General features: G+C 44.6%; 2 protein-coding genes across 3 annotated transcripts in view; both read right to left on the reverse strand.

Moving 5' to 3' along the window:
* Positions 1-12,921, reverse strand: part of DIAPH1 (diaphanous related formin 1) — a 99,552-nt gene extending 86,631 nt beyond the window's left edge. Inside the window, exon 1 of the mRNA XM_067732072.1 lies at positions 12,704-12,921. Coding sequence (XP_067588173.1) covers positions 12,704-12,820 — 117 coding nt within the window. The 5' untranslated portion in view covers positions 12,821-12,921. The remainder of the gene's footprint in view (positions 1-12,703) is intronic.
* A 1,841-nt stretch (positions 12,922-14,762) lies between these two features.
* HDAC3 (histone deacetylase 3) lies at positions 14,763-26,856 on the reverse strand. 2 transcript variants are annotated; one of them, XM_067732067.1, is made up of 15 exons: positions 26,698-26,856; positions 26,508-26,590; positions 25,038-25,180; positions 22,782-22,863; positions 22,594-22,650; positions 22,419-22,474; positions 21,896-22,029; positions 21,307-21,387; positions 20,807-20,880; positions 20,587-20,651; positions 19,280-19,369; positions 19,096-19,154; positions 18,758-18,837; positions 18,289-18,446; positions 14,763-15,411 (listed from the first exon to the last, which is right to left on the reverse strand). In XM_067732067.1, exons 1-15 carry the CDS (start codon positions 26,750-26,752, stop codon positions 15,342-15,344), a joined length of 1,287 nt encoding a protein of 428 aa, XP_067588168.1. In that variant the 5' UTR covers positions 26,753-26,856; the 3' UTR covers positions 14,763-15,341. The 2 variants fall into 2 exon arrangements, with proteins under 2 accessions (XP_067588168.1, XP_067588169.1); XM_067732068.1 differs by having other exon boundaries at positions 26,685-26,808.
* Between the last annotated feature and the right edge of the window lie 881 nt (positions 26,857-27,737).

Raw genomic sequence — 27,737 nt, forward strand, 5'->3', positions numbered from 1 at the left:
TAAACATTTACTGGCCCTTTACAAATCTAGAATTAAGATTTTATTTTGAGAAAATTTGGAGAAGGGAGGAGGGAGACAGCATGAGGTGAAATCTCATTACTCCTCTATAACCAGAAATATAAGCAAGAGTTAAAACAAGAAACTTCCGATACTTCTAGCAACGATACTTGTGTGGAACTATGTTCTAATGCAAACACATTACAGAATTTCATGCCAAAGTACTTAGGCTCCAAAGAGACTTCCATGTACCATGTATTTTTCTCTTTGGTTCTAACTACTGAAAAATAACTAAAATTTCTGGAAAACAAGTTAGGATATTGTTTTACTCTATTTTTATACACATCTACATTTTCTTAGAAAAACGTGTATCATTTTTATGATACAAATACATTTCCAGGGAATTACCTGGTGGTCCAGTGGTTAGGATTCCATGCTTTCACTGAGGGCTGGGGTTCGATCCCTGGTCGGGGAACTAAGATCCCACAAGCCGTGCGGTGCGGCCAAAGCAAAATAAAACAAAATTTCCATTTCAAACAAAAGTACCAATTTTCAAAGATTAGAGAGCTGAAAAATGTTTATGACACATTGTTTTAAAAGCAGAAAATGTGTAGCAACTGTAATTGCAATGTTGTAAAAATATCTGTGCATAGAGATGACTAGAATATTCAAATACTAAGTGAAATAAAAAATAAAAATTGGGGGTTCTTAGATTTTGCTATTTTGAAAATGTATGTATATGTCTTTTCAAAAAGAGTATAAAAAATTATTTTAAAAGAGTATAAAAATTAGCACAGCATCGAAAAGCAAAATATCCAATATTCATATTCAAAATGCCCACCGGCATTTACTCTTTTCCAGTAGTACTTTGCTTAAGGCAACACTCTGGCAGGGCACAGTCACAAAATTTAGGGATGACAATGCCATGTGAGAAAGAATAATGAACAGTTAGTGGAGTCTAAAAGCTAGCTTACCTAATTACATGACCTTGAGCAACTTAATACCTCTAGGCCTCAGTGGCATTCTCATGTTAAGATGAGGAGGCTGAGTCAGATCATTTCTAGGGTCTCTTCAGGGACCCTTAAAGACAGTGCTTAGTTACTACTGTTCTTTTTGAGGGCAGCCCAATGCCTGCTGCTTGCTTGATAGGACATATCCTACAGAGACTTCTCACCACTTCTTCTTGTGGTTTCAATCACAGGAAACAGACGTCACCCATGGGCCTAGAAGTAAAGTAACGAACAAGCCCTGGCGGATGCAAAGAGCTGCCAACTAAGGCCAACTCCCATCTTTTTAAAATACCAGAATCAAGAAATCACTAGAAACCTCTATGTCTGGGGAGCCTGACACACATCTTTCACAAAAACTAACAAAACTAAAAATATCTCTTTAGGCCCCGTGAAAGCATGATGAAATAATTTTAGAAGAGTCCTTAAAACTACTTTGCTTCTACGGCCAAATGAAGGAATCAAAGGAACTCCATAGCTATGGACAGAAATATGTGACTTTGAGAAAAAACTAAGGCAATCCTACTGCCAGCAGCATTTTCTGTGGAGATCCAGACATATCCTGAGGACCTGAAGACTCATCTTGGTCTCCTTTATTTAATATTCTGTGTAAACCTTTCTGTAGCCATGAAAGACTGTGGTACTGATTCAAATAATATAGGAACTTAGCAATTATTCACTTTAAATGTATGTTATCAATCCCTAGAGCAGTGGGTCAAATACTGCTCTCATTTATAACGATAAAAGCTGGCAGCCCTGTGCTATGTAAAATAATGCAGATTTTAAATCCGATAGACATGATCCTTCATTAAATATTGATACAAGACAAAACCTAAGACACTATCTCTAGAGAAAAATAAAAATCTTTTCTCAACAGAGTTCTTCTGGTCTGGTATAGTCATATCAGTGGTTCTCTCTGCCTCACAGTTACCTTGGTGAGAGGACTAATGTTTTCAAAACCGTCAATCTCCTACATTAGACCACAGAAATGGAGAGACTTGAAAGTAATCCCAAGAGTCACAAGACTCACAGTAAAACTAAAATACATAACAGGTTATTGCTAATATGAGCTAAACACCACCACTCTTAGATACCTTACAAGCTAGATGGGAGATAAGACCCACCCTCCTCAAGAGATTTCGATATCATTCTGTCTTTCTCTCTCTGTCTCTTTATACATACATATATATATATAATATACACACACACACACACAATATATACATAATATATATATAGTGCATTCATGAAAGACTAAAGAACACTTCAAATAAGCATGCAATCAAAACCAATATAACTGCACTGTGCTAAAGTATGTTTAGAAGAAAATAACAGGTCCCAGAGATAGGCTCAGATTATTCCCACAATTTCCCACCTGAGCCCACAACTTTTTTTTTCTTTGGCCGCACCGCATGGCATGTGGGATCCTAGTTCCCCAACCAGGGATTGAACCTGCGCCCCTTGCATTGGAAGTGTGAAGTCTTAACCACTGGACCGCCAGGGAAGTCTCTGAGCCCACAATTTGACTATACAGTGCTGAGATCCAGATGAAGACAGTCACATCTTTTAAAATCTAGAATGATCACTGAAAGTCTGAGAAGATGGATTATTACAATGGATAAGGAATGGAAATCAAACAAACTTAACTACCTAAACTCCCATCTAGATAGCAGAGGTGATTTGCTGGAACCTTAACACTAATCTGTTCATGTTCTTCACCACCACATATTCACAAGGCCAAAAACTGCATCAACATGCATCATGACTTGTTACAAAATGCAAATTTTTCCATTCTGCTTTCCGTGGGTTTCTACAGAAAGAGAACCTAAAAGCCCTTCCCAGGGATAAAATAATCTCTATGAAGTGGCTTTCTTAAATGATTCATCTCCCACTGATCCTCTTGACTGCTATAACCGGGCCATTTCTTTTTACTACAGCCATACATTCAAACCTCTGAGCCTCTGTTCACATTGTTCCCCACCCCACGAAACCCCTTACCCCTCTCCTCTACCAATCCCTGGATTTACTTCCAGGGCCTATCATGTTCCTTCATGTTCCAGGGCCTTCATCTTCCATGAGGCTAACTAGCATTGCCCACAATTGTATTCTAGATCATTTATGTAGAATTTGGGACATTAGTATAGCCCTTTGAAATCATTCATGCTAACTCTCTCATTTTACGAGGAAAGACCAAGAAAGAAGAGTGACTTGCCCAGAGTTCACACAGTTAATTAGTAGCAAAGTCAAACTAAGTAGCAATATATGGGAAGAATATTTCAGTAAGAGTGAGAGATGGGGGTTCTAGTCCTAGGTCTAGTTGTAAACTTGGACAGATCACTTCTCTAGGCCCACATTCCTTCATCTATAAAATAAAGGATTTGAATTAAATAACTTTCAGCATCCTTTTCACCTTCAGCATTCTATGATTCTGAAACAGGTCTTCTGACTCTCAGCTCAGTAATCTTTCCACATAATTCCTTAAATTCTCTGAATTTCTACAGCTTTTGAAGTCTATGCTCATGGCTTTTAAGCTTTTCCTACCTATTCTTCTACAGACACGGCTGAGATTACAATCTCTTAAAAAGCATGGACTGAACCTGATAGGTCAAAAACATGGCTCTTGATCTTCAGCCTTTTGGATCTAGGGTAGATTCACACAAACAAGAGAAACTCTATTCTCTACTCTTTGCCACCAATCATACAGAAAATCCTAGTTCCAGGTACCTGGACCTCTGTGGCAAAGTCTTAATTATTAACCACAGGCAAATAACTGCCAGGTCTAAAGAATAAACTTCAGCAGTCCCCAGACTCAGGAGAGACCCTAGAGTTAGTAACCATTTGCAATCCTTATTTGTTTCAGGGCCAATTCTAAAATATAGAAATGATAACTATGGAGCTGGTCTAGCAACAGCTTCCTCCTTCCTATACGTCACCACTACTTGCTGCTCGCAGCAATTTAAACAACTAAAATTCCTGCCAGGTGATGCTGTTAGAGCTGTTCTATTTACAAAGGAGATAAGGTTACATTAAAAAATAATAATAATTTAGACAACTTCTTAATAACGTATGAGCCAGGGGAAAGGTAGATTTTGCATGCACTATAACAGCTACTTTTACATGCCTAAGAAAGGTTTAATTAAGATTCCTGCAACGGTCTCGAAGTCTAAATTATTAAATGCAAAACGCAGTCAGGCATTTAGCCACTGCACTTTGTTCATCTAGACCCAACACTTCTTTTCCCACTAACTGAACTGAAAAAGAGTCCAGTTTTAATAGACTGCAGTAGTCAAAGGGCTCTAAAGATATACCATCAAAATTTTCTATGAAATTCCTAACAGTGAATACCCTTTGATACAACAAGTGCAAAAACTGGACATTTGTAAACTGTCAATACAATGCAGTGAACAAGAAGATGGCTGTGTGTGTGTGTGTGTTTAAATCAGCCAGACCTAGGTTTGAATTCCAGTTCTATGACCTAAAGCATGTTGCTGATCTCACTGAGTTTCAGTTTAATTACCTAGAAAGCAGGAATAACAATAGTATCTATTTTATATCTAGAGCTGTTCAGTGCAGCTCTAGGGCTATAGCAAGTATGCAACAAACAAGTGCTATTATTACTGTTACAGTTATTATTACTCCCTGTCCTTCCAGTCTGCAATGAAGTAATCTTCCTATCTATAAAGATGATGAGCACTCGTTAATATCTATAGATAGGAAGATTGGCATTATACAACCTGTAACACACTGAGCACAGGAAAACAAAAGGTTTCTAACATCACATAAGAGATGAAAATGCTTTCACTATAAATAGAATCTCAAAGGTCCCCAATTCCAAGAGTATCAGAAATGGTCTGTCTTGTCTACAGGTGAAAATTAATACCCCAAAGAGAACATGTGGAATATAACTGATATTTCCACAGTGATAGGAGAATTTAAGAGCTAAATCTATAAAACTTTTAGGAGAAAAATCTTAGTGACTATGATTTTAGCAAAGATTTTTGAAATATGATACAAAAAGCAAAAACAATTAATTGGATGGACTTCATCAAAATTAAACATTTTTGTTCTTCAAAATATACTGTTAAGAAAATGAAAAGGCAAGTCACAGGAGGAAGAAAACATCTGTAAAACATATCCAACAAAGGATTTGTATTTAGACAGTAATAAAAAAATTTTAAGTGGGCAAAATTTTTGAACAGATACTTCAAGGAAGATATACAGCAAATAAACACATGAAAAAATGCTCAACATCATTAAGGAAATGCAAATTAAAGCCACACTGAGATACTGTTTGTAGACTGGAAAAAAATGCACAACCTAAAAGTTGAAAATTATGTTTTATTCAGAGGCCTTACTGAGGACTAAAGCACCGGATGGCAGCCTCTCAGATAGTTCTGAGGGACTACTCCAAAGATTTAAGAGAGGAGCCGGGATATACGGGAATTCTTGCTGGAAAAAAAAAAAAACATGAAGTTGAACATCAAAAGATTACTGCTAATCACAAAAAAACAGACATCTCAAGTTAATGATTTTTAGTGCTTTTCTGTATATGGGAAGATGTAAGAGTCTGGGCTTACTGAAATCATTCCTCTGATATGCACCTTAACTACCTAAGGCCAGTGTCCTGTTTTTCTCCATCCTGAATTCCCCTCAGGGTGCATAGTCTGGACAGCTACAGTGACTGATGGCTTGGTGGCTGGCAACCTGTTTTTCTCCTTCCTGCATTCCCCTCAGGGTGCACCAACAGGGACTCCTACAGTGGCTGACGACTTTATGGCCACAACATCCTTTGTTTACTGAAATGGCAAGCGACATTCTTTGTCCACTCACTACATACCCACTAGAATGGCTAAAATTTAAGACTGATCATACCAAGAGCTGACAAGGAACCAGAACCCATGTATTGCTTGTGAGAATGTAAAATGGTATAACCACTTTGGAAGCAGTTTGGCAACTTCTTTAAAAGTTAAACATAGCCCCACCATATAGCCTAGTCATTCCACTCCTAGGTATTTACAAAACAGAGATGAAGGCATATGTCCAGACAAAAACTTGTACATGACTGTTCACAGCAAAACAAAAAAGAACCAAAACTGGAAACAATCCAAATGCCCATCAACAAATTACAGTACAGTAAGCCCATACAATGTAATATTACTCAGCAATAAAAAAGAATGATCTATTAATATAGCTAACATACATTATGCTGAAAGAAGCCAAAAGAAAGGGTTCATATTGTGTATAAGTCTATTTATATAAACTTCTAGAAAATACAAACTAATCTATAGTTATAGAAAGCAAATCAGTCGTTAGTTACCTGGGGATTGGGGCACAAGGAGGAATGAGAAGGAGAGAATACAATGGGGCAGGAAAAAACTGTTGAGGGTGATGGATATATTCGTTATCTTGCCTGTGGCAGTGGGTTCACCAATTGTGCACTAAATATATGCAGTTTATTGTATGTTAATTATACACCAATAAAGATGTTTAAAGAAAAAAGATGTCCAAAGGATCTGTGGCAAAACAAACAGGTGAAGACCCCTGAATAAAGTATCAGCTACTCTAGGTGAAAAAAAAAAAAAAGCAAGTGTGGGTTATCTTTTTACTTGATTTACTTTAATGTTAATTACTTAACATTAAAAAAAAAAAGGCAGCTATATCTGAGATATAAGCCCACTACCTTGGTTTTCTGTGACCTTTAGGATCAAAGATGGTTTATAAAGCAACCTCTGTTGGATCCTTGAAGTATGCTAAGTCTTCAAAGAAAATGCAAATCCTATTGCTTTCAAACAGTACTATTCCTAAAACAGGGAATAAGTCACAGAATCAGAAATCCAGAAAAATAATCTAGGACACCATAAACGCTACCTGTATCTGCTACCTAACAAAATGACAAAGTAGCTACTGCCTAAAGACCACTTATAACCACAATCAAGGATGGAATTTCCCATCTTCCATACAACAATGCTTCCATATAGGAATGCTGTGTTTCTCTTAATTAAGTTCTTTATGATTTTTCTCTTTTTTGTCCCCTTATCTGTTTCATCCCCCTTCTTGGAGGGAAGAAATTTAAGCAAATATTTAAAGGACCAATTGACACTCCCTAATTGTCACAGAGCCAAGCAACAGAGTCAATTTCTTCAATCTTTTCCCTTTCAGTCTCATAGCTTCTAGCGTATCTCTTCCTTTTATATAATCCCTTTCCTCCAAGATCCTGAAATTTACTAAAGGAAATGTAGAATCCAAAATTTTATGCTTTTGCCTCGTCCATTTATTTATCCAATTTCCAACCTACAACTGTAAGAAGGGATGCTACACTGAGCAGGTGTTTGGGCTTGATGACATTTAAAGTCCCTTCCAACTCTAAAATTTTAAGACTACCATTCACAGCAAGCTTTACTAATGAATGGAAGTAAGAATCTCAAAGTTGAAAGAACAATGATTCACCCAGAGTTATCCTGTAATCAGTGGTAAAATTCCTTAAAATACTGGTCTCAATTTCCCTTTTCCTACAGTAATTCTCTTACTTTCTTAAAAAAGGTTCTTTGATTAGAAAAACTGTGTTTGTTAAAAAAAGATAGGTAGAAAATAAGGTAAGATATGTTCATAGTGATTAAAATATTCTTTATTTTTCTATTTCAGCTTCAAGGTTTTAAGAAATTTTAGTATAAGCATCTTTTACTGCTCCTGATTCCCCAAAGGTCTGGCTATCCAAGGAACTAGAACGAGTCCTTATAGCAGCAGGGCAGTAGTAAAAACAAAGAGGGAGGGAATGATAAGACAGCTAGGCACAGGGAGAGGGTTGGCATTGTCTCATCTAACCCAAACAAGGGGCAAACACCCAATGCTGCTTTGCTGGTTAGCAAGAGATGAATTTTTTCCTACTGCTTTCAGACAAAAGTGATTGAGAATAGAAGGCTCAACATAATAAAGAAAAACACTTAAGATTTCTTTCAATATGGGGATGCTTTTTGTAGTCATGATTTCAGCTGAGACATAAAATGAGAGAAAACACCACCTGCATATACAAACTCTGTTTCTCTATAATACCTAATATTTCTTGTTAATAAACATGATTTTAAGCTGTTTTTCTAAATCATACGTGGTATAACCTTATCTTTTAAGCCTCTGTTACATTTCACTGAAAATATAACACTCTCCAAGAATAACGTGGCAATCCATTTATAAAATACGCTGAACACCCCAGGGGATAATAAAAGGTGATTTTATCACACAGGAAATAAAATTAGTCTATTCTGACCCATACGCCCATCAACAAAGTTAAATCATTTCTCACTTATTACTATATTCTTAGCTTTTTAAATAAACAATTTACAGGTCATAAAAATTTCAACTCTTTTTATAAAAATATCCGAACATTTAACAACTCTCTCAAGGCAGAGATTTTAATTGAGGCATTCCCTCAGTTTCACCTTCTGTGAGGGAGGATTTCCTTTGAGACAAGTAAATGTAACATTATCCAGTGGATCCTTGTGCTGTCTCTTTAAAGACCAGGCAGGCAGAGGGCAAATTTTTAAGGTATCATTCTGTCATCTCAAACTCTCAATAACATTCCTGTAGGCTCCCCTCCCTCTTTCCAAACTAAGTAATCCCTGTGTTTATCAACTTCAAAAAACACAAATGACTTGTATAAAGTTCTATGCATACTCCTTGGTTTTCAGCGACCTTCTGGATCAAAATTAAAGCAGGTATCTGCATGAACAACTCCACTTCTTTCATAATCTCTACCTTTCTTAATATTTGTTTAAAATTCTGCCTGGCGGGGCTTCCCTGGTGGCGCAGTGGTTGAGAGTCTGCCTGCTAATGCAGGGGACACAGGTTCGAGCTCTGGTCTGGGAGGATCCCACATGCCGCGGAGCAACTGGGCCCATGAGCCACAACTACTGAGCCTGCGCGTCTGGAGCCTGTGCTCCGCAACAAGAGAGGCCGCGATAGGCCGCGATAGTGAGAGGCCCGCGCACCGTGATTAAGAGTGGCCTCCGCTTGCCACAACTAGAGAAAGCCCTCGCACAGAAACGAAGACCCAACACAGCAAAAATAAATAAACTAATAAACTCCTACCCCCAATATCTTAAAAAAAAAAAAAAAAAAATTCTGCCTGGCATCCTTCATTTTGGATGAACAGGGGTCTACAACTAAATATACTTTCACTCTCACTTTGCTTTTATTTATTTATTTTAAAAATAAATGTATTTATTTTTTATTTTTGGCTATGTTGGGTGTTCGTTGCTGCGCATGGGCTTTCTCTACTTGCAGCAAGTGGGGGCTACTCTTCATCGTGGTGCGAGGGCTTCTCATTGCGGTGGCTTCACAGGCTCTAGGCACACGGGCTCACTAGTTGTGGCTCACAGGCTCTAGAGTGCAGGCTCAGTAGCTGTGGCACACAGGCTTAGTTGCTCCATGGCATGTGGGATCTTACCGGACCAGGGCTCAAACCCGTGTCCCCTGAATTGGGAGGCGGATTCTTAACCACTGCGCCACCAGGGAAGTCCCTCACTTTGCTTTTAGAAGGGCATGAAACTGCAACACAGCAATAATTTTACATAGGTATCCAAAACTAAACAAGATTTAAAAAATTACATATCTTCTATTATTTCTAATCCCACACTAAAATTCATGTTTTACGAAGTTAGGCTCCTAGTTGAATCAAGATGCGATAGTCTTTCTTAAAATGGATCAGTTCTCGATTGTATGAGAAGACATGGAGTCTGTAAAATGCAGGAATACTCTGCAGCTTCCTAACATCCTGGTTATACTTACTCCCCTTACACATATTTCAGAAATCAGTCTCTCTGACACCCACATTCATTACTGCTGAAAAGGCAGAAAACACTCCGTTCATTTAGCATTTTTATTTCCCTTCATCTTAAGGGCTTCCAAAAGGAACTGGTATAATGCTGGACAAGGGGATAAGCTCATGGTCCAGGAGACGACAGACTCAAGAAGAACCAAGGGGAATGGAACACCAGACAGCCTGGCTTCACCACACACATTAGCATCTCGAACAACCACATGTTTTAAAAAGATGAGCCCTACCACTGTTTAAACTTAGACTCCTTGTGTCCTTTCCACACTAGATGCCTTTAAGGGTAAAGAGCAGATCTTAGGCAATTTGTGAGCTCTGTGTTCTCATCAGTCGATCTGTAATTAGAACCTGCATCAGCTTGGAAAGGTATGTAGCAGCTAAAGGGATTAGTAACCCCTCAGGTGCAAACAAATACCTTCAGGCACACTAGGTCCAAACCAGTGCAGTTTTATAAAATGCATTCTTAATGTAGCTCCCGAGGACACACACTGTAAAAAAGGTGGAGCAGGCGAAACGGCTTTGAGTTCACTTTTAGCCTGTAGTTCAAGAAAACTACACCATGGGTAACAAAAGCAAACCGGCAATCTCGCCCACTCTACCCACCGCCATATACATACACAGACACAAAGAGAAGTGGATTGCAATGCTCCTCCTAGGCTCTCATTTCCACAGAGTTCTTATATAAAGAGCAATGAGAAAGACAGAATATCCTGAAGCCTTGAGGTATGGTATAGTTGGCAATAAAGGGGTTAAGCAGCTCTACTTTCCTGGAAACTTTCCAATTCCTAGCCAGGAATGCAATTCTCCTCACTACCTGTGTGTGCTACATATTTTTTTTAAATTCAGCAGATTAAGAGTTAAGACCAACACCTCAGAAAGAAAAAGAAACTTGGTTCAGCTGTACCCTCTCTAAAGCAAATACCAACGACTCTGAGCCAAATCCACTCAGCATACACAAGACTCCACGGACATGCCAAAAAACAGGTGAAAAGAAGCTGAATTTCCTCAGGTATCTCACCTTTCAGCCCCACACACTTAAGTAGAATTTACAAATCTGTGAAACACGTAAGTGTTAGATAAAACAAAAGCACATGTAAAATTCCATTTAGAACCTGAAAAACATTTACAAGTCACAGAGGTCACTATAAATCAGCAAAAACAGCTGGAATTTGGGTGAGGAAGGTCAAAGGGTAACCATGGAAACAAAAGCAAAACAAAATGATACATAAATAGAAGAAATATGGGCCTTAAAACTTAGAAGGAAAGCTCCCTAACTAGAAGTTCATGCTTATCCTAAAGAAACACAGGGAAATATTGCTTTGGTCACCATAGGGGGAAAACTGTCACTACTATTAAACCTACATTTCTGGGGGAAAAAAGATGTTCACCAGATAAAAACACAGGCAGTGACTGCCAGCCTACAGTCACAGGAAAGGACATCCAGAAGCACCTGTCTTGCTAGAAATAGGTAGGAAGAGATGAGTCACTATTTTAATTCTGTTTAGTGCTCTCCACATTCCAACCCTCTAGGTCCCAAAGCAACATTATCCTTTTTCATCACTTTCTCAGTTTTCTTCCCACACTTGTGGAGTTGGGTCCGAACGCTAAGGGGTGGGGATAAGAGAAAAGAGAAAGAAAGAGGAAAAAGTTAGAAACCTTTTGGTTAGTAGAAAAAGATACTGGGGTGGCAGAGTAATTACGTGGGAGAGAAGACTACATTACAGTTACAACTAGCAAACGGTTATTAAGATCCAAAACTCCCTCTCTTGGACAGCGCCCCCTATCTTTCAAAGCTTCTACAGTAAAAAGCAAACAACTCCCTGGAGAGAGGAGTAAAAAAGAAGATGCAGTGTGTGCAAAGGTAATGAGATACCACAGTGTTACACGAATATCAATATTCTTTCAGATTGGAATTGGCACCTGATGAAAGTCAGACTCTTCTACAGGTTGGAAAAGGGTTGTCAGTAGCCTTGGGGCACAGGATGTGGCAGAAGAGCTGAAGAGATAGTTATCATGGGAAACGTACAAAAGGCAATTCCCTTAGGTACTCACAAACTTCTTGGCCTTTTAGTCTAACTTCCTCCCCATGGGGGAGGGTGATCACCGTCCTAAGAAGGGCATATTCATGAGAGAAGTTCGAACCCCTTGCTAAGTGATAAGCAACAGGGCAAAGGGACAGGTTCTCTGGATAAAGAAATACTGGGAAGCCAACTACCGTCATGCCCAATGACCAGAGTAACTGGGCAGGTACCCATTCCTGCAGCCGCAAGGACAAACGTCCAAGGGAGGAGGGAAGGCAGGGCCAAAGTCAGGTAACATTCCTGGGGGGAAGGATTATCAGGTGACACTGGGCTGAGGGCCCAGAGAGGAGACTGGGCGGGAGGAAAGTTAGCAGGTGAAAGAGATCAATCTTGGGCAAGGAAGTGACCTTTGGAGAAGCAAACAGGAGGATACCAAAAACAGGGGGAAGGGTAATAAGAGAAAATGGACCCCGAAAAGCACACAGGATCGAGATAAAGAAGGCGTGTTCGGGTAACGGAGAAAGAAGAAAGGAAGTGGGGCTGAGAGGGAAGAGATGGGGCCGAGACCGGCCAGGGCTACGGGGGCTAAGAGCAGAACGTGCGGGCTGGGGGATGAGGAAGCCCCGAGGTTGCCGGGGCAAGAGCCAGTTGGGACTCCGGGGCTCCGGGAGGTCCCGGAGCAGTCGGAGGTTGGGCTTTGGAGCCCAGGACCGAGCAAAATGAGGAAGGGAGGCGCGGGGTCGGCTCCCCAGAGACTGGCGTGCACCCCTGGGGCCGGCTGCGGAGGTCTCCGGGGTCCGGAGGGCGGTTACGGGGCCAGGCTGAGGGAACCGGGTGGGAGGGACACTCACAAATTTCTTGGATTTGCCGCCGTCGCCGCCCGCCGAAGGCAGCTCGTCCGGGCTCCGGCCCTTCTTCTTGTCCCGGGTCCCGCGACCGGGCCCCGGGCCCCCGCCGGGCGGCTCCATGTCCAGGTTCGCGCTGCTAGTGACCCCGCGCCTACGCCGCTCCCGCCCGGCAGCTCCAAGCCCGCCGCCGCCGCCGCCGCCGCCCAGCAGCTCTTCAGCCAGCCGCCGCGCCCCGCCTCATTAGCATGCCGGGCTGCGCGCGCCTCATGAATATACAACCGCGACGCCTCGCTCCCGCCCGCCTGCCCCACTTCCGCCCGGACACGCAGCCCCTACCAACGGGGTAAGGGAGGGGGGGTGGAGGAAAGCCGCGGAAGCGCACTACCTGCCTGGCGGGCCTAACCATTCGGACCCACGTTGGGGGGGTGATGGTGAGTGGGCGGTGCAACTCTCCCAGGCAGCGCCACCTGGCGGCTGGAGCGGCGCAGGCCTCCCTGCTCCCACGCAGTGCCCACGTGGCTGTAAAGCCTGGACCCTCTCACACTCCAGACCAGGATATTATTATCTGAACCAAAAATCGCATAAGAGAGACTGTTATCTTTGCAGAAAATTTAGTGCCGGGCTTTCCAGGATAATATAGTTTTTATGTGTTCAATACCCATGGAGCACATGAAAAAATAAAGTGATAGCTACCATTTATTGAAAGCTATGTACCAAGAACAGAGCTTGGTCCAGGGCCAGTGCTAGACTGAAGTCGACTAGCTCTGGAGTTAGATTACCTAGTTCTAAATCCAAGGTCTACTACTTTCCATGTTTCTAATCTGGAAAAACTAGTTATTGCTACAGTGTGCCTGAAGCTTAATAATAGCTAACCATTTACCATACACTTGTTCTATGCCAGACTCTATGCAAAAACACTCTACACCTATTTTCTCACTGAATCCTCACAATGCCATGTGATAGATTCCACTAGTCTCACCATTTTAAAGATAGGAAATTTGGACATCGACAATTGAAGTGACTTGCCCAGGGACACATAATGAAGTGACAAAAAACTTAAAACCAGGTTGGTCTGACGGCCAAGCCCTATATTTAACCAGGATTCCCTACTGACATAAACCAAACCTGAGTGAAAAAAACAGGCATTCTCCAAAAGTATGTTCTTTGCTCTACTAGCTTGATTTCCTCCCTCAGTGATTTCATCTATTCTCAAGAATAGCTACATCTGTCCCTTGTGTGAAAAGCCTGTGGTACCCAGTAAGTCCTCAAAGTCTGGACTTATCTTTCCCACGACTGGCAAAAGATTTCAACTGCATGTTCCTGGAGGGCAGTCAGTGACTCATTCATTAGGGAGCCCAGTGCTCAGTCTAGGGTCTGTTATTTTACAAAGACTCTGCCAAGCTGGCTGGCTCCTAAATCTGACCTTCATCTCTTACCTTCCACTTTCTAATTGCCTGATGGACAGTTGCACAGAGTTGTCCAGCCCACACTTCGAAATCAATTTGTCCCAAACAGTTCAAAAGCTACTTACTTTCTATGCTAGTGTTGAGAAACGACAGGATCAGAGCATGGAAGGAGTGATCCAGGTATTACTCTTCTTTCTTGTACCACTGTCTACATCTACTATAGCATTTATCTTACTCCCTACTGGGGAAGAGTCCATGTTTGTGGCTACTACAATATCTAGCATCATTCTTCACATAGACAATGAAGATAAGGAGCAACTGCTTATGTCAGTCACCATTTTATCTCAGTGTATCCTCACCAACTAGCATCACCAATCCCAACACCCAGGTTCAAAAACCTGAAGTCATCTTCTACTCCCTCTCTTAAGCTAGTAATCTGCTCAGGTTTGTCTAACTCTTAACTAATATGCTCTCTTAACTCCCTATATATGAGTAAGACAATCCATGTAGAATACATATATACAGGTCCTAATGTAAGGTGAGTGCTGAATGAATGTTAACTATGATTTTTATTATATACATCATCACCCCATTTCCTCTCTCTTCATACACAGGCAGCTAGCAAGAATTAAGAATATTCCCAGAAAGGCAAAAGGTACAAAAAATACCAACTTGGTTTATTGAATAAAAAGGGTGGTAAAATGGACATAAAGCCAGAAGTTAGAACAGGACATTTTCACACCCTCCCCGATCTCAAAACTGCACTTCCCATCATCTGGGTTAAGGTGTTAGGGAGCCAGAGCCCCCTAAAATCCCTTACTCTTCACCTGCACTGGAAACAAGGCCTGCATTAGGAGAACCCAGGAGGAAGTCAAAGGCAACCTTACTCCTGTCTACCCCCTCACCCCTAAAGCCTCTGGGTTACAGGGAAGTAGGGAAGGAATAAGTGAGCCAGAAGGGCTGGGACTGGCCTCTAGGGCTCACCGCCCAAGATGTCCTAGAGATGGCTATCCTTTTCCCCATCCAATCCCTAATAGGTACCATTCTCAGACCTTGGGAGGGAGAAGAGAGGGGATAGTTGGTTCCAGAACAAGATGTGGTCTCCAAACCCTCCCCCAGCGTTGGTAAAAGCCCTGAGAGTAACCTGACCAGGGGTGGAAGAGCCACACCTTTTCCCTCCCACCCAACCAAGAGGTAAAAAGGAATATCTGGGGACACAGCAAGCCCAGCCACTCTTAAATCTCCACGTCGCTTTCCTTGTCATTGTCATGGTCTCCATCATAGAATTCATTGGGTGCCTCTGGCCTACAAAGTAAGGAAAGAGAGAAAGAGAGGTCAGGTTCCCACTCTCCAAGTTCCAATCTTCTCCCACATAGGTACCCTCTCTGGAGCCATTTCTCAGGCCCCCATTGTCAGGGAACCACTCCTCTCCTTCTGCTGGTAGAGACTGACTGCTATGCATTCATGCATTCATATAGTCAATAAACATTTACTGACAGACTGCTCTGTGCCAGACACTGTCATAAGCCTTAGCAGTAGAGAATCAATCAGACAAAATTTCTGCCTATCCTCAAAAAACTCACCGAATAAATGAGACTGACAATAACTAACAAAGTAAAAACATAAATATCGTAATTTCAGATGGTGGAAAGCACTATGAATAAAATGAAATAAAGGGATGTGACTGAGCGTGATGGGAGGAAACAGGTAAAATTTCAGATAGGATTATCAGGAGAGGCTGTTCTAACAAGGTAAGACCTGAAGTCTGAGAAGAAGCTGAACAGGCAAAGACATCAGGAAGACCATTCCAAGCTGCAAGAAAACCAAGTACAGAAGTTATAAGGTGGACGGAGACTGATGTATTCCAGTGAGAAAAGGAGGTCAAGATGGCTAGGGGAAGTGTGCACAGACGATGGTCATTAGAGATGAGACCAGGGACATAGGTAAGGGCCTTTAAAGCATGCAGGGCCTCTTAAAGCCACCGTCAGAAATTTGGATTTTCTTCTAAGTGCAATGGAAAGGAGCATTTTTAGCAGAGGAGTGATATACTATAAACCTGTAGTGAGCAAAGGGATGTGAAAGCAACACAAGATCCCATAAGTACTCAATACTGCTCTCTTTCTTTTTGGAAAACTGTTCTCTGGGAGAATATGTATAACTGAATTATCCTGCCCACGGCTGATAACTGAGAAAGAAGGAAGAAAGTCATCAAAGAGAAGCTGGGGAACAAAGTCAGGAAAGGCCCCTCTGCCTGAAAGCAATGTCTCAGTTACCTCTAAGTGCACAAGGGTTAAAGGTGAGGAGTCAGAGACTCGAGTTTGAATCTCAGCCCTGATATTTAGCTAGCTGTGGGACTTTCAGAAAGTTATTTAGCCTCTCTGAGCCTTAGATTCCTCTTCTGGTAATTTAAGAATAGCCCCTCTTAGGGTTGTCTGATGGCAAGAGACTGATGACAGGATGACATTGTATCATGTATGTTTTAATATAAAGCACTCAGTAACAGTCTGCTGCTTAGCAAACCCACAAAAAGTGGTAAAACTTATTACTACTCTGCAAATGATATGCAAGCTGGAGCTATAGGCATCAAAGAAAAGGAGTTCAGTGGGTGGTCTGATGGTAGGGCTTAGGACAGGAAGAGGCCTGAGGCTTCTGCTGGCTCTTGAGAGCAGGCTGTATAATGCAGAAACTAGGCCCAGATACCAGCCTGGAACTACAGATAAAAATAAAACAAACTTTGCCAAAAGGAAGAACTTAAAAACAGATTTTTAAGAAAATCAATTTCCAAAAGTCAAGCCCCAGAGACCTGGAGAAGTTAAGAAGGAGATGAGGGGTCAAGAAGGATCCCGGAGGCCAGATGTTCAGATACTTCCTCAACCAAGAGAGAAAATAAGGGGTTACTCATGGAGGAGAAGGGTTGGAGTGGTCCCAAGGGTCTAAGCAGTAGAGCCCAGGTCCAGAGGAGAGATCTGAAAGCCTGAACTCTAAGAAAGAGAGAAGATTCTGGAAGGGACTGAGAAGCCCATCAGACTCTGCAGCAGAGCCAGATCAAACATCTAACAGTGCATGGGAGCAGGACCAGGTGTCCTACAAGCGTCCAGCTGTGGTTATCCCCCAGTCACGTAAGGAAATCTGTTCTCTATTAAGTGCATCTGTTTCTGCACTTCTGGGTTCTGCTGTTTTTTCCCTTCATTTTTTAGAAAAGCCTGGTTTGAGGTGTTTTAAAAAGTCTATTCTAGTCTTTTTTTTCCCCTATTCAGTGCATCTGTAAATATTTTAATATGTATCTCAGAAAGGTGAAGACATAAAAACACACACACACACATAATACAACTGAGAAAATTAACAGAGGAAAGAAATCTAAGGGCCTTTCAAGAGCAGTACATGGGCAGTGACCTGTCCAGCTTAGAATCTGGAAGGAGTGAGTAAAATGCTGCCAAGAATATAAACTGTTACAGACTTTATGGAAGGCAATTTGGCAACAAATAAAAAAATTTTAGTGCACACAGCCTTTGACCTAGCAACAACAATTCCAGGAATCTCACCCACTCAAACAAGCATGCAAAGATGTATATGGACAGGGATTCACTTCCATACTCTTTGTAATATGGATAAAATGGAAAATAATGTAAATGCCTGTCAATGGCACTTGGTTAAATTATGCTACATCCACACAATGGAATATTATACAGCTAATAAAATAATGAAGCAGATTTTTATATATATTGGCATGAAAAGATACACTGTTATGTTAAAAAAAAAAGTTGGAAATTGTAGAACATGTATAGAGTAATCCAATTTGTATTAAAAAAAAAAAGACTGCACAACTCTGAAAATGAGTGTATGTGTGCCCTTGTGTTTATATGTGAATGTTAAATAGTACAGTTGTAATCTACAGAAAAAATCTGAAAAGATAGAAGTCAAACTATTAACATTGGATACTTTGTGAAACGGGTCTGGGATCGTGTAAAAGCAAACTGAACATATTTTGGTGCCGTTTAAAATTTTTACAACAAACATATGTTACTTACGTCATTTGAAGCAGGGCAGAAAAGTGTGGGATTGCCACATACCAAAGAGGTAAGCCAAGGACAATTAGGCTAATGCCCTCTAATGTACTTTTTCCCTCTTAACCTCCCCAAAAAGCTTGTGGGAATCCCTTGCTCTCAAGTCCCTGCCCCAGACCTGCTGTAGTTCTCCTCGGGACCCCTCTCCTCTGCGTCAGCCTCATCAGTCCTGTCATAGGTTAGGAGGTCTGCCGGCACATCGTGAATCTGGACACTAGGTGCATGGTTCAGCATCTTTAGGTTTTCAAAGATTGTCTGGCGGATCTGGTCCAGATACTGGTTGGGGATGAGGAATAGACAGTGAGCAGCTCCCAGTGATTCCCAGGGCATCTATGCTTCTAACTGCCTTTTGCCCCGACTGTCCTAGTTTCAATCCCACCTCGCATCTTAGTTTGAGTCTCCCAGCTGTTAACTGTCCCTCCTCCCAACCCTGACTGCTTCTGCCTTAACCTGGGCTGCCTCCTAGCTGAGAACAGTGACAGTGATGGCTGAGAACTTCTTTTCTTCCCTGGTTTCTCTGACTTCCCACATCCTGGACCTCTCCTGGGCTCCCCCGCCCTGGTGCTCAGCTTCTCCGAGCTGCTGACCTGGCGTGAGTTCTGATTCTCGATGCGGGTGCTGACGTCTGGATGGAGCGTGAAGTCCGGGGCAAAGTACTCAAAGTATTCTTGGGGGAAAAGGAGATTAGGAGGAGACGTTATGGCTCAGATAGAGGCAGGCAGGTCCCAAGACTTGCCACTCCCTTTCCTTTCCATCCGAAACCCCTACGTAATAGCTGCCCAACCTTTTCCCTGACCTGGGTCCAGGGGTTTAGTCTGCAGAGCTCTGAGAAAGTCAAACTTTCCACCTGCTTTCAAACCAGGCCATTTTGGGGTCTTCTGAAAATGGCCTTCCTGTTCTGGGGGCATCATGGGGTGGTCCTTACCACTGTAGGGAAGCTCCTCACTAATGGCCTCTTCTACTAGCAGCGATGTCTCATACGTCCTGAAACAAACCAGCAGAGGGGGGCGGGCTGAACAAGTGGGCTGAAGGGCCCACCTGGCCATCTCTCAGGGAGCCCCTAGCTCGCACTGGACAAGGGGGAGGAGGAAAAATGGGGGCGTGCTCACCAACAGCGGGCAACATTCCGGACAGTATAGCCACCACCACCTAGCACCAGCAGAGGGATATTGAAGCTCTTGACATATTCAACGCACTCCCTGTTAAAAGGAACCAGAGGAACAGGTGGCAGAAGTTACCAAAAGCCAAAGTATACGCTTCTAGATATTGCCTGGAAAGGTGCACAAGGAAACTAGAAATGTTCTCTATCTTGATCTAGGCAGTGAAAATCACTAAGTTATATCCCTGAGATTTGCGCACTTTTTTATCCACATGTTGCGTCTCAATAAAAACTTTAAAATAGGGTGCACTCCTACCTCTGTCCTGCTCAGCACCCACCCTGGCACCCGACCTGTTAGTCAACTCTTCTCACCAAGGCACCAGCAAGTGCTGTCAGTTTAGCCACCAAAATATAACTCAAATCATCTGCTTCTCTCCATCAACCACCTCCTCCAACTTGGCATCCTGCCTACACAATACCAATAGCTTCCTAACTGGTCTTCCCACTTCCACTCCTGTGTACCGCCCCCCCGCCACCCCAAACCTTTCTCCATTCAGCACTCAGAGCAGTCACTTTAAAATATAAGCCGGATCATATCACTTCACTGTTTAAAACCTGTCTAAAGTTTCCCATCACATCTGAAATATAATCCAGACTCCTTACCAGGGTCTAAAGGCTCTGCACAACCCCACCACTGCCGACTTCTCAGACCTCACCTCAAACCACCTGCAGCCTGCTCTCCCTGTCCCTACCTTGTTGGTTTTACTTCATCTCCTCCACTATACCAGCTCTGCCCTGTCTCAGAGCCTCTGCATGGGTCCTTCTCACTGCTTGGGATAGACCTCCCTCTGCTCCTTTTATGGTTCGCTCCTTTTAGCCTCCAGGTCTCAGCTCAGAATTTTGGGAAATTCTTTCCAAATCGTGCTATCTAAAGTAGGTTCTCCATTGTTATCCTGTGTCTTAGCTTTCTATGTTTTTACTTCACAGAATTTATAACTATCTACCTGTCTTGTTTGCTTACTTATTTTTTGTCTGTTTCCTAGGCTAAACTGTAAACTCCATGGGAGTTTCCCCACTGCATCCCCATCTCCTAGTACAATGCCTGGAACATAATAGGTGCTTAACAAAAACCTACTGTGAATGAATGACCAACTGGGGAACACTGTTTAAGGTGACATTTCTGGATCAAAGTACAACATATAGCTACTTTTGAGTCCCAAAAGGAGGTGAGGTCCATTCCCCAACTACTCCCATTCCATGTATTGAGGCCCAAGGCCACGTGAAAACCTGGGGGAGTGGAAGGAGGGCAGGTCTCACCCATGTCCTCGAATGCTGAGGTTGAAGCAGCCCAATCGATCACAGCCCAGAGAGTCAGCTCCACACTGCAAAAATCAAAACCCAAGGTGGCTACAGTGAGATAACTACTCAGAATGTCACAGATGTCCTTCACTTCCCTTCCCCCACCAGCCTAGGGACTCTCCTCTTTCCTGCTCTCTTCCCTCAAGCCCAGTGCCTGAGGAGGCACTGACAGTATTACCTGGAGCACAATGCACGTGGGTTGGTAGAAGTCCACCACCTGGTTGATAACTGGCTGGAAAAGGTGCTTGTAACCTGGGAGAGGGCCAAAGATGGGCACCTGGCACCCCAAGGGGATGGGGAGACAGGGAACAAAAGGAAAAAGGGGGTTCAGAGAGCGTGGAGCCCAGGAACGCGTGGCAGAAGTTACCAAAAGCCAAAGTATACGCTTCTAGATGTTGCCCCAGGAATGGGGCAACCCAAAGGGGCAACCATTGGTTCTGAACTTCTAGGTGGGGTCTGATGAACTTCTGGAGTGACTGATGGAAGCTAATGACCCTTTTCCCAGAAAAATGCACATACAATATGTTGCATACAATTTCCGGGGAATTCACGGTCCCTCTGAAGGCCATTCATCCTTAAGGACACCTGGCCCAACAGTAGACAACATCAGGCAGAAGAGGTTAACTCAAGGAGAGAGAGAAGGAGCCTAGTGAGCGGGGAGAAGACTTCAGTACATACTCTGGTCATCAATGCCATCCCGCAGGGGCACATTGAGGCAGTAGTAGCGGCCACTCTCTGCTCCAACTTCATACATGTCACCTGTAGGGAAGTGGGGGGTGGGAGTGGCAGCGGTACCTGGGAGGTATCTACAACCCAGCCACTTCAACCCCAACTGTACTCCGAGGGCCTCTCACTCCATCTATGTGCACCCACCACTCACTCCCTCGAACCACTAAGTCCCCTGCAGCTTGCATTCATTCAACAGATACTTTTGGAGGGCCTACCATGAGCCAAGCTGGGAGCGAGGCACTGGGGATACAGCAGTAAAGAGAACTAACGAAATGATTGAAATCCCACCAAGCTTATGTTCTTGGGAGGTAGGCATGATAAGGTGGGAGGCAGTAAACAAAACAAAACACCACAATAAATTCAAACAGCAGTGAGTGCTCTGAAAAAACTAAGCAGAGTGATGTGACAGAGTAACGGGGTGATCAGGAAAGCCTTCTCCAAGGAGGGGGCCATCTGAGCTGAGACCTGAGGCTGAGGAGGAGAAAGTCATGGTAAGAGCTGAAGAGTATGAAGGGGACAGACGTTCCTATTCCCATACCTGTGCCAGGGAAGAAGTAGTTTCCATATTTGTGGAAGGACACTGTCATGACCCGGTCCGTGAGGTAGAAGGCCTCCTGAACCCCGTCACCGTGGTGGATGTCAATATCAATGTAGAGCACCCGAGGGTGGTACCTGGGGTGAGGGCAAAGCCAGGGTCTGAGGCAGAGGTGAACCCCAGGAGGAAAACCCCCCAACCCGCTCCTCCCAAACACAAGGTCTGGAATTATGAAGAGTCTACATTGGCCCAAGTCACCTGAAACCTAATACCACCAGTTCCCTAAGGGCAACCCTGGGGCTCCAGCCTGGAGGCAGGGACAGGAGAGGGATGTGCAGAGAAGGCTGAAATGTGAGCAGGCAGCGGGGAATCTGCAGCAGAGCACAGGAAGAGGCAGCCTGAGAAAAGCATCAAGAACTTGGGAAAAGCTAGTGTGGGGTGGAGGTCAGGGTCAGGGCCAGGGCAGTCTCAGACCTCCTCAGCCAAGAGCCTCTTAAGTCCCCCCATCTCCTCCCAGGCTACTTACTTGAGCAGCTCCAGGATGCCAATCACAATGTCATTGACATAGCAGAAGCCAGAAGCCTATGGTAAGAGAGTGGTCTTACAGAGAGGAACGACTCCTCCACCCAGCTGCCCACTAGTGTCATCCTGACCTCCTACCCTACAGTAGCTGTTGTCTCCCCCATCTCCTCCTCACTCACCTCAAACTTCTTGGCATGGTGCAGACCACCAGCCCAGTTAATGGCAATATCACAGATCTGAAAGACAAACACCCAACTCACAGTCCTTCTCCTGCCCACCGCCAAAGCTGGGAGCTCAGGATCAGGGTTAAGCCCTTGGATTCAGGGACCCACAGGAAGGGGGAAATAGGACTCGGGGCTATGGTCACCTTGTTGTTCAGCTGGGTTGCTCCTTGCAGAGATGCACCTGTGTAACGGGAGCAGAACTCAAAGAGCCCGGGAAACACTGGGCTGCAGGAAGAAGAGCAAGTTGGAGCCCTTTTACCTTTGTCCACTCCCTTCCTACACCTCTCTCCCTACCCCAAAGCCCTCTGATCTCCATGCTTCAATAACCCCCCTGCCCCTCCTACATACCTGGGTTATCTGCAAATTTATTTGACAAATATTTTAGACCAAACCATGTACCGAGCCTTGTGCGAGGCACTGGATGGGAAGTAGGGAAGCCCAGTGGTAGTATTCCCTAGCTGCACAAAGAGCATTTACGGCCCCAGCTGTGGCCTGAGGGCTGACTCTGCATTCCCAGATCTATAAAGTGAACTCAGAAATAGCAGCAGCAATAACACAAAAAACAAGAAACCTCCCAAGACAGCATGTAACTGAAAAACCCAATGGGCAGGGCAGCGTGTGCAGGACAGACCACTGCGACTGGTGTGCTCAAGAAAGGCTCCATGGCGTGAAGCTTCATGGTGGTGTGAAGGCTGAGAAGGCCTTGGTGAGGCTGAATGGGGAACAAAGGGTATTCCAGGAAGACACCCTGTGCAGCAGGGGTGTGGGGATAAGGTTGGGAAGGTGCTCAGGGCCAGCCTGAGGAGTTGGCCTCTATCCTCCAGCCCAGGCTGCTTCTATTGGTAGGATCTTTCAGGGAAACGGATTAATGTAGTGTTTAAAAACCTAGGCTCTGGATCTGAATCCTGCCACCTCCACTGACCAGTTATGTGACTCAGGTTAAGTTACCAAAATCTCCTCAAATTTCAGTTTATGTACTTATGCCTACCATCAGGAAAAGGACTAGTACATCTCACGGGTGGTGTGAGAATTAGGTGGATATACCAGTAATCCTTGGCACAGCAGAATAAGTACTCAATAAACTGTAGCTGTTGTAGGAAACTATAGGATCAACAACCACGTTTCTTCAAAAAATAAATTCAAAGGAGAGAAGGAAACATTATAGGTTAAAAGTCTTAAGAGACGTAGCAACCAAATATAATATGTGGACCTTGTTTAAATCTTAATTAAAGTAATTTAACTGCAAAAAGGAAAAAATTTGAGACGACTGGAGAAATTTAAGTACTGATTGCATATTTGATGATATGAAGGAATTACTGTTAATTTTTCAGGTGTGATGATATTGTTCACTTTTTTTTAAAGAGTATCATTTGGAGATATATAGTAAAGTATTTATGGATAAAAGGGTGTGACATCTGGAATTTGCTTTAGAATAATCTAACATGGGAGGATATAGACGAAGTAAGATTAGCCATTTGCTCTAAGTGTTGTAGCTCAGTGATAGATACGTGCGGGTTCACCGTACTTTCAGAAATGTTTGAAATTTTCCCTAACAAAAAGTTTAGAAATGAATTGTGTAGATGGCAGCTGTTGTGGTCACTATATTTTTGTGGATGTAGACTAGAATGGAAGCAAGGATCATGGCTTATCTTTGTTGTCCACCTTCTTCTCACAGGGCCTAACTCTGAGTCTACTTCTTATGATATGAGTTCAACGTAAATGTGGTAGTGTCTAATCACTCTCTTGCTTTTTAAAACCCTTTGATGACTTCCCCCTACTCAAGAGGTTAAAAACCCCAATTCATAATAGGGCTGTTTACTTTTCAAAGGCCCTACCTATCTCTTTAGCCTCGATTCAGATCACTCTCAGATTCTGTGGGTGGCCTTTTTTCTGTTCCTCAAATAAGTCTCACTCTGTCCTACCACAGACCCTTAGCACATGTTGTCCCTACTGCCCAAGACATTCTTCCCCTCACCCTCCATCCTCCCAACTACCTTTCCTCTAACTACCTCCTACTTTCTTTAGATCTCAGCTCAATCTTTATTATTTCCTCTAGGAAGCCTCTACTGACCAGCCCCTGCCCAGGCTACAGAATTCTCCCATGTATACACTCTCATAGTCTGTCATATACGTCTCCTTCACAGGCCTTAGCACAAGTGCAATATTAAAATTGTTTTGTTGTTGTTGATCATTGCGTCCCTAGCATTTAGCGCAGGGCCTGGCCTAGAGCCAATGACCAATAAATATTTGTTGAATAAACGAGTAAATGATGATTCATTGACAAGTATCTCCCCTCCATCATATCTTCCCACTGCTGCCACAAGACCTCACTCAAGTGCTCTCATTGAAATGCCTGGCAACAAGGTGTCTGGCATCAAAGGTCCCAGTCCTCCCCTCACCAGTCATCGCCCACGTTGAAGGCATTAAGGCTCTTGGTGAAGCCTTGCATATTGGTGGGGCTGACTCTCTGCAGGAAGTCGATGTAGTCCTCAGAGTGGAAGCGGCACATGTCATGCTGGGAGGCCTGGTATGGCTTGAAGACCTCGGATGGAAACACAAGGTGAACCCAGGCAGGGTCAGTCCCACTCACTGGGCTGAGACTGCCCACACTGAGCCCAGACTTGGGGACTGTCCAAAACTACACACAGCAGTCCCCTCGCCCCCCAATCCTTGTTATTCTATGAGACAAATGTCAGTGAAGAGAGACTCTGATTAGCTTGGTGGTTTATTATGATCAAGCCCCCTAAAGACCACTGGGCTTGCCTTTTCCATCCCACCTTTCCTACCTTCTCAAACCTTAACCCCCTTCCACCTGCCCTGTTCCTTGGATCTCCTATTCCTGATTCTCTTCATACTCATCTCCCCTGGGCTCTGATTCTGTCCACTCTCTCCTCTGAGTTCTTCTTAATTTTGGAATCAAATAATATGGGACACACGACAACCTTCTAATTAAAACCCAAGATGCCCAGGTGCTAATAAGCCAGAGATTTATTATCTTTTGAGTGGTTCACACATTTCTTTAGAAATTGGACAAGAGCAAAAAGTTTTTCTCTCCCCAGAAAATGCTCAAAGGCACATACTGGCAAACAATTTCAAGAGAGTCAGGGATTCATGCACTAACATCACCTCAGTCTTTTCTACGACCAATTAACTTGTCTGTGCCTCAGCACAAGCAGTGGACACTCATTCATACTGTTGACTAATTCCCCTTGCAATGCATCAGGGCCGAGCAATATGTTATAATCACATATCACTGCTATAAATTCCAGGCCAGGAACAGACAGCATGTGTATATCCAGGAGATGGAGGGATAGGTAGTAATTAAGTATAACTATGTGTGTGTGTGAGGGGGCGGGTGGTATTCTAGGTTGAAAAGGGAATACCCAGGACATCTCCTTCTGTCCTACACACACATACACATTTACACAGAGGGCTGCAAAGTCCTCCCTGGAGCTCTAGCTTGGAGGTGGAGAGAGGTGGCAGAGAAGGTATGGGAATGAGGGTAAACCTCACATCCAGATACAGTGATCCAGCCACCTTCTCTTCTTTGAGGCCACAGAACTGCCCTAAGATGCTGAGGAGGGAAAAATTTTGTGTCTTCAGACCAGCCCCACTCCACCCTAACCCTAGGCCAAGAGTTGGTCCACTTGAGGTCAAAAGGTGGCCGACCTAAGGTGAAAAAGTATCTCTCATTAAGTCAGTGGATGCACCCACCAACACTCTGCATATGGGGGTGCTCCTGGTTCCTTCTACCCCCACACACACACTCTAGGGGTGGGTCGCTCTTGGTGCATTCAGTGCAGCCTACCCATCCCTAGGGCCGCAGCTCCTCCCCAACCTCAATCCCCAGCAGAAGCCGCGAGACTCACGATCATCTTCTTATAGAGACCGTAGTGCAGGACCAGACTATGGGTCAATGCCAAGCGATGGGGCTTCATAGGGTGACCAGCCCCTGGGGGTGAGAGAAGAGAGTTCATCAGTACGCATTCCTGGAGTTGTAGCCCCGACCTCGAAACCTCCGCGTCCCGAAATCCCTCGCCTACAACCTTGTTCCCTCACCGTAGTGGAAGTTGCCCACGTCGGGGTCGTAGAAATAGGCCACAGTCTTGGCCATGGTGCCGGCGGGACCAGGCCCAGCGCCTCCGCCGCCAGCCTGGCCGCCTGCCCCACCCCCGGTCCTGCGTGCTGCGTAAGCACGCAGCCTGCCTCTGCGGAACTGGGAGACCCAAGCCGGCCTCCCTTAGACCACGCCCAGGCCACGCCCCCTGCGGAGTTCCGCCCTCGCCTTGCTACGCCCTTCTAGGTTCTGGGGCGTGAGCGTCTGGCGTTGGCCGGAGGACTGTAGCGTCGGTAATAGTATGATAGGGCCATTTCCTTCCGGGCGGGGGTCAAATCCTCGGGAAGCCGAGCCATCCCGTCCAGCTACCTCTCCAAAACGGGGCGTAGGCCATGTCACCTCTCTAGGAGGCTCCGGAGAACCGGCCACGCTGTTCCTTTCGGGTGCAGAAAGCCGGCTCCCTCCGGCCCGCTGGGAAGATTCCCTGCTACACATCCGGCCGGGGCATCTGAGGGCAGAAGCCAAGCCAGCCGTGCCCGATAGACCAGTAGAGAGCACTCTCGCCTGACTGCCTGTCCTCCTCACCGGACCCAGACTCGGCACCGCACACTCCCCCGACGCGGGGTCGGGGAAGCGGGGGAGCGGCGCAGTCACGCGCGCATCACACTTGCGCTCACAAGCGCGCAAGGCTCTCGCTCTCCGCCCGGCACACCTGCGCTCCGCCCCCTGGTCCCGGGCCGGCGACGGTCGAAGGCTTTTGGGAACCCAGGGCGGCGGCGGCGGCGTCCCCCTTCTCCTTCCCTTCCCAGGGCTGGAGTTGTCCGGAGCCTCTCCCCGGTCCCAACCAGCCCGCATCCCTCTCCATCCTTCCCTCCCCCCGCCTGCCGCGGCAAGGGTATCTGCGGCCGCAGCCCGGAGCCCTTGAGGCGGCGAAGGGGGGAGGGGAAGAAAGCAAGGGATGAGCGCCGGGAGGGCGTCGGGGGCCCTGAGCCGGACTAGGACGCCCCTGGAACCGGAACCCGAGCCGGAGCCGGAGCCAGAG

This window comes from Pseudorca crassidens, chromosome 3 (assembly GCF_039906515.1).
Source record: "Pseudorca crassidens isolate mPseCra1 chromosome 3, mPseCra1.hap1, whole genome shotgun sequence".
Taxonomy (NCBI): domain Eukaryota; kingdom Metazoa; phylum Chordata; class Mammalia; order Artiodactyla; family Delphinidae; genus Pseudorca; species Pseudorca crassidens.